Source organism: Theobroma umbraticum, unplaced genomic scaffold, assembly GCF_002168275.2.
Source record: "Theobroma umbraticum cultivar Fairchild unplaced genomic scaffold, ASM216827v3 scaffold_146.0, whole genome shotgun sequence".
In the NCBI taxonomy this organism is placed as follows: Eukaryota; Viridiplantae; Streptophyta; class Magnoliopsida; order Malvales; family Malvaceae; genus Theobroma; species Theobroma umbraticum.
This window is the reverse complement of record NW_018397265.1, coordinates 1,462,590-1,470,285: the sequence shown is the minus strand read 5'-3', so window position 1 is coordinate 1,470,285 and position 7,696 is coordinate 1,462,590. Positions and strand designations below refer to the sequence as shown.

The 7,696-nt window shown below is 32.0% G+C and overlaps 1 protein-coding gene across 1 annotated transcript in view; it reads left to right on the top strand.

Moving 5' to 3' along the window:
• The first annotated feature begins 1,366 nt into the window (after nt 1-1,366).
• LOC110422862 (UPF0426 protein At1g28150, chloroplastic) overlaps nt 1,367-7,696 on the top strand; it is an 8,259-nt gene continuing 1,929 nt past the window's right edge. Inside the window, exons 1-2 of the mRNA XM_021436878.2 lie at nt 1,367-1,508; nt 1,610-1,732. Of these exons, the coding sequence (XP_021292553.1) occupies nt 1,374-1,508; nt 1,610-1,732 (258 nt within the window). The 5' untranslated portion in view covers nt 1,367-1,373. The remainder of the gene's footprint in view (nt 1,509-1,609; nt 1,733-7,696) is intronic.

Here is a 7,696-nt window from a genome sequence, read left to right as displayed (position 1 = left end):
AACACATGAACTTAGCTCTTTTAATGCCCAAACAGTGCAAGATAACTCTATGTAATAGAGTTATCACTATGTCATGATATCTACTTGATATCTACTAAATATTTTTTATCTATAGTGATACAACTCCAAGGATAATAAATGATATCCTTGATATAAGGTGTTATGGTGCTAAACACAATGCTAGATATCATTGATCTATAGTGATACAGTTCAAATCATTATATTTGATATCCTTGATCTGTAGTGCTACACTTTCAAGCCTAATACTTCATATCCTTAATCTAGGGTACTACGGCTCCAAGCATAATAGATGATATCCTTAATATTACTTAATTATATCCTTGATTTGTAGTGCTACGTTTCCAAGTATAATGCTTGATATTTTTGATACGAGGTGCTACAGTTCCAATTATATTGCTTGATATCCTTTATATATCATGATATCTACTTGATATCCATAATTTAATTATCTTTGATTTATAGTGCTATGATTCTAAGCATACTGCCAGTTATCCTTGATTTAGAGTCCTATGGTACCAAGCACAGTAGATGATATTCTTGATATTACTTAATTATATCTTTAATTTTTAGTGCTATGTTTTCAAGAATAATGCTTGATATCCTTGATCTGAGGTACCATAGCTCCAATTATAATGCTTAATATCCTTGATATTTCATAATATCTACTTGAAATCCTATACTTAATTCATTATTCTTGATTTATAATGTTATAATTCCAAGCAAAATGCTCAATATCTTTTATTTGAAGTTCTATGTTCTAAGTCCAATATCAATTACTACATTACCAAATTAAATTAAACTCATGTAATCTAATTCTACTGATCTAATTTTAACCAATAAATTATATATATATATATATGTATTGCGGGAGCTCATTGTGCACGTATCACTATAGTTATAGTAATATGATTGTTATAAAATAATTTAATATGTTTGAGCATTTAGCTCATCAGTTGATACATAATCTCCTTGTCTAAAAAGTAAAAGTTAAATTTTCTTTTTCTTAATTAAAAAAATCAAATAAAAATAATTTATAATGCTTTGTAGGTTAAAAAATAATAAATGAAAAATAAAAAATAATAATATTTTATTATTTTATATCTCGTAAAAAGACATATGAAAACTGTTTTAATTTTTTTTTCTTAATATAAGCAATTTAACATTAATCCATAAAATATTTTACATTGATAAAAATTTTCTTAGTTCCAAATTAAAAAGCTTCTCACCTGACTAACGGAATCTAAATTCGATTAATATTGTTTTAAAACCAAAATAGATGCTGAAATCTGCTTCCTCGAAACCCGGTTTAACCTGTTTCTGGACTTTTCCAAAACCCGGTTCAGGACAAACATATGCTTCCTAATGCTGGAAAAATAATGACCGGATGGAACTTGAAACTCGAAGCACAGCACAAGATAAAGAAATTATTCGGCCTTAAATTAGAAATGGGAGTCTTGTTGCTGGGGAACTCTTGCTTCTCTTCCCTGGTACTCCCAACTCCTCTTCAGTACTTTTGCTTCCACTCTGATTTCGTTTCGTATTCAACATAATACAAGAATTTTCTGTTTTGTTTGTTTTTATGTGGCAGTGGGCTTGGAAGAAACGTTCCCCATTTTCCCTGAATTGCAATGGAAATAACGCCAAACAGGTGGTAGTCAAATCGTTTTTCTTCGATCCCAGTGAAGTGCCCATCCTCAAACAAGCCGTTAAGGTCTACTAAACTTTCTTTTGTGTCTTTAATTACCTCAGAATTCTTTATTTACAGCTCCTCTATGTCGTGGGATCTTCTCCTTTTTGGTGATTTAGATTCCGCTGATGCTAGATGATACAATTTAAAGCAAGTTATAATTACTGTTTGCTTTCTGTTTTCATTGGAATTGGATTTTGATTTGGTAGGTGTGACATTTTGTATGGATTTTGAGGTTTTGTCTCTTAAAGCGCCATTTTAGTGTACTCATCACATCAATTTCATTCGACTTGGATGATAAATTTGCTATGGAGAGATATCCTAGCATGCCAAGGTTAGAAAACAAGAGTGAACTACTCTTGGTAAATGCCAACCATTTTTAAGGTGGAGGATTCTTACTATATTTCTAGAACCTGCCATCCCGCTCATTGGAGGACAAATGTTATCTTGAGTCTGGGAATACTTATTGCTCCTTGTTTTGGTGTTCTAGCATATATTTATTAGATTTCTTTGGAAATTAGTTCTGTCATGAGCATGTTGACGATATACTCTGCGAGTGTTTGACTTGGATGATGATTGTATAGGGTAGTTTGTGGCATGATCAGGATTTAAAGCATTGCTTGTCCATACTGTTCAAAACTGTTGCTTGTCAAATATACAATGCTAGCTGCACTGTATTTTATTTGTTTATCCCTCTGTTTATTATAATTCCCTTAATGATCAATTTCTCTCCCAGTAGATGTCAGGTTACCCAAAAGAAAAGCTTAGTTCAAGAGCAAAGTCTAATCCCCCAATTTCATTGAATTTGGAAAAGGCCCTATTTGAATGATTTCTTGCATTTTTTCCTTCTCTTGTTTTGTTAACAACATTATAGTTGAATTAGAAACAAATTTAAATGTATTTTTTTGGATAACTAGAGAAAGAGATCAAAAGTATAAAACCAAAACACTCTTTTGATAAATCAAATGCTAAAAGCTTTGACCCTAGTGGAGGATAGGCAACGAAGTATGTATAGTTCAATGAAAAGTGTAGACAAATCACTTCGAATAATTCGTTTGTTTGAGTTGATATTATTGTGAATAGCAGGAGGAATTCGTTCTGATTTAAAATAACTTATTTGATTAATTGCAGTTTGTTATTTGTGTCAGTGAATTCATGCATCATAAAATCTTGCCTATAAATCTCAGTATGGGCCGCATTTTCTATCTCAACTAACTCCTAGGGCATGCAAGCTCTAAACTTACAGTTAGTTTGATTGCTAACAAGGGATAAATGAGGCGGGCATATTATGGGTGTTTGCAAATCAGTTCTATAAAAGTGTAAAGCTACACATTTGTACATCATATTTCTTCTTATGAACCCAGTCCATAGAATTTGGGCAGTAGTTTTATATTCAAAAACTTTTTAATCAGTTAAAAATGTCATGGCACTTTTTTTCTGGTAGGTTTGACTTGACATTCAAAACCAGCATTTAATCTACTTTTTAACTACTAACAATCTTTCAAATTGGGATATATAGCAAGTTAGAAGCCTTTATGTAATATTGGAAGGTGATAATTTATTTTGTGTCTAATTGCAATTGTTTTGTTTTATTCTATGATAATCTTAAAGACCCTAGAACACTTGGGAAGAATGATGGAATCTTTTTTTTTTTCCTAGAGAAGAAAGATGCAATTAGATGCTCTTACTCTTTGTTCCTTAAAATCGGAAGGCCTAAATATTGAAAAAGCCCTTGGTACTTTCCAGATTTTTTCAGATCACCATCCTTCTATTGTAACCAATTAAACCCTTAAGTATTATTTTTGTTTAATTGAACCCTTATTTTGCAAGAAAAGGCACTAAAATAAAATATTTTTCCATGTCAGCATCTACGTGGTTGTTATTTTTGCCAAACTAGCATCCACGTGGCAAAATAATATTAATGCTAAGTTGGTGCTTACATGGCATGTGACATAAGTTTACATGACCTGCCACATCAGCATTTACAGTGCCCTTTTTTGCCATTTATGTATAATGTGCATGTTGATGTGGTAGATATAACCACCACATAGATGCTGACATGGCAAGATAACAAATTTTAGTGGTTTTCATACAAAATAGGAGCTTAATTAAACAAAAATAGTACTTCAAGAGCTTAATTGGATATAATAGAAGCATATGGGTTTATCTGAAAATTTGAGAAATGTAGTTTTTTTCTTTTTGTATTTTAGCCTACACTATGCAGTCCATAAATTATTATTTAGTACTTCATTTTTTGTCGTTAATGAGTGATTGAATTATAAGAGTAGGAATTACATAAACTGAAAGGGTGGAAAAGTCCTTTAAGGTGTAAAGTCAAGAATCAAGGGCATATAAAGTGAGAAATGGGAAATGAAAAAGATACTTGACATTAGTAATAAGCAGACAACTCAAACAAAAATGCTGTGCTCTAGACTGCGTTGAAGCTATTGATTTTTAAGTATTTTCTACTTTCATAATTTTTCATTACTTTTTTCTTTTCATATACTTGACTTATATTCTAGATAGTAGTTCTAATTGGAGGAAAGAGTAAAGACGTTAATAAGGAAAGGATTGGTTGGAAGCAAATAAGTTAGCATTCATTCAAATTTACTTGGAAGAGTAAGAAATAGGAAGCTATAGACACCTACATTTGAGGAAGAAGTATGGTTTAAGATTAAGACTGAGTTGCTTGAAAAAATTGAAGAAGCTTATGGAGTTGGAAATGTGAAGGGTAAGATCAGAAAGAATGACAGGAAAAGGTGTCACATGGTATAACGGTAAATAAAATGATTTATTTTACTTGGATAAATGTTATTTTTATAATTTCTTCCCAATTATCAAGTAAGTGAATTTTGTGGGTATGGAAGTGTGCAAATCCACATATTTTCCTTCCATCCTCCCACTTCTTTCCAAACAAGGAAAAGTTGTTTTCCTTTCCACCTCTTTTTACACAGTTCTTTCGCTTCTACCAAACACATTGTTAGAATGTTTGGGTGGAATCTACATTGGAACTTACATGGATAAATAATATTAGAACACTAATATTATGTTTGGTGGGAGAGAAATTGAATGAGGGGAAGGGAAAAGGTAGGGAAGAAAAATGGAGAAAGGAAATTTGTCCTTTCCTCATGTTTGATATAAGTCAATGGAAAAGAAGTGGAAAATGATGTTGAGAATAAAATTGGAAATAAAATGAATAATTGTAGTTAAATGAGTGTTTTCCTTCCACTTTGCTTCCTCTCATGGATGAATTTTTAATTTAAGCAATGGGCAAGTATAAAATCCACTACTTTTCTTTATTCCTTTTATTTTCTTCTCACCAAACAAGGAATTTAGCTTTTTTCTTTCACATGTTCCTTCTAGCCATTGCCCCTTTACAAAACTGAGTGTGAATCATGTTCACATTTTTAAAAATTATGACTTATCTTTTAGGCAATATAATGAAGATTCTTATGGTTCATTAAAGAGAAGCAGACTTTGGAACTGTGTTTTAGAACAGTGAAGATGTATTCTGGGGGTTGTGCTATGACTTCATTGCTTTTGTAGTATGAAAAACATTATCTTGAACACATTGTTGAACTTGACTTCATTAGACGAATGGACTAGTTTATAAAAGGGAAATCATGAGGTTTATGTTCAAAAGTGAATCAGAAAATTTTCATATACTAGCTTCGTACTCAATTTTTTACACTTTTGATTTCTTTTTCTATGGAATCTCACATATGTTTAAGGATGTTGCAATATAGCTGCTTTGCATCTTTTATAGTTAACTCCCAATGTGATCCGATAAATCAAGCTTTGGATCTCAAGCCCATTAGTTGGACAACTCTTTGTGATGTCACTCATTTATAATAAGGTGCAAGTGTAGAACACACAACCTCATTCATTCTAACTTTGAAGTGAGAAATGACCAGAAGCAAATATACCCATGTAGAGTATTACTCCTAGCTATGGAGAGAGAAAATTGGCATTTGTGCATGGTATTCACTGATGTGGAGAAAACTTATGGGAAAATTCTCAAAGAAATTCTTTGAAAGTGTTTTAAAGGAGAATAGAGTTTGAATTTCATGTATCTAGGTTATAAAGGAAATTTATAATGGAGTGGCTACTTGTGTATGAACTCATGGAGAGATAATAGAGCATTTTCCTATAATAGCTCTCTACCCTAGTAATGGATGAACTTGGTAGGCATATGTGGGATATTGTACCTTGGTATATGCCATTGGACTTGTTGATGATATGCTACTGATGAATGAGAACAAAAGGGAGCTTAGTGTCAAATTTGGGTTATGTAGAGCAAATTTTGAGCCTTTGTAAGTGTTCGAATTTTGTCTGTCTAAAACAGATTTTAGAATGTAAATGTAGTAAAAATAAAATTAGGAATAGAGAGTTAGTAAGAATTGAAGACCAATACATATTGTTAGTAATTTCAGGATCTTGGTTCAATTATTCCAAAGTATGTAGAAACTGATTGGAACTATTTCCTATAGGATCCAAGTGTTTATCCCAAAGTTTCAATTTGTAGGAAAGTGCCTGAGTTCTAAATTTATCTAACATGCTCCTCAGATGCATGCCAACTAAACAATTAACGTGTTTTGCACGTAGACTCTGATGAAGAAAGCTTCAAGTTGATGAAATATTAAAGTAAGGCCTAGCCAAGGCATGTGGTTAAGTATTAATGAAAAAGAGGTGAGGTTCAATAGAACACTGGACCTTTACTTGGATGCCATGCTATAAAGATACTTGCTTGACAAAATTATCTCAAAAGTTTAAACGTATAGGGAAAATTCAAACTTTTTATATGTAAGTTTTGACACCACGCAGGATAGATGAAAATGGAGAAAAGGTTTTAGAGACTTTTGTAATCATAAAATTCTACTTAAACTTAAGGGAGTATTTAGTGTTGTCAATGCATGTGCCTAGGCACTAAGGCTTTGTGTAATTCAAGTAATGTGCCATGCACCCTTTGAAGTGCATGCCTTGTGTGCTGAGGTGTGTTCTTTTTAAAGATGAAAGGCGCAGAAAAAGTGTGCCTCACTTAAGTGTCCTGTTGGTTTCTGTTGTTTTTAATTTGTTAGCTATTCTTCTGATAACAAAAAATGGACATTTCAGCTCTATTCTCAAGAATGAGAAATTTAATAATGTAGTCAATGCACGACATTTTTGGAAATGGAAATGAAGAAAACTTGAACTCTTATTTGACGATATTAATTATAATAATTCTTGATCTTTAAAAGCATTAGGCAATGTAGTGGAATATGATGTTATAGTAAATTACTTTCTTGGTTACCTAACTTTTCAAGATTTCTTGTTTTGGTCATCTAACTTTGAAATATAGTGTTTTGGTCACTAATGTTAAAAGATAATGGACCTCGCACCTAGGATTCCTCCATACCTTGGTCATGTACCATAACCATGTTAGCTATTCTACTCACATGATAAAATGAAAATTAAAACAAAGGAATTTAAAAAAAATTATTACCACATGGCAAAGCAGTGGAAGTATGGTGAGTAGACTGCAACACGAGCAAGTCAGTTATTTTTTTACATCTAATTGACCAAAACAATAACATTAATAAACGATAGTGACCAAAATGTTATTTTCTAAAGTTCAGTGACTGAAACGTAAAATCTCAAAACGTAAGGTGATCAAAAGGGTAATTTACTATATATTTTAAGCTTATTAGATATAATTTATAGAAGTTTCTTTATGTATGTATTAACTATCTTGTAGAAATTAGCAATTTTTCTTCACTCAGGGAAGCCCTTTTTCTTCACCTTACAGCCTTGGGCAAAGTAAGGATTCCAGCACCTAGAGCTCACCTTGTGCCTTTGACAACACTGGTAGTTTATAGGCTATTGATAAAACCAATTATATCCCATGTAGTTGAATGTTTGGCACTTAAATATCAACATACCCTTAAAATTGACTGAGTAGCGTAGATGAGAATGCTGTGATGGATGCGTGGACATGCCAAAATGAAAGAA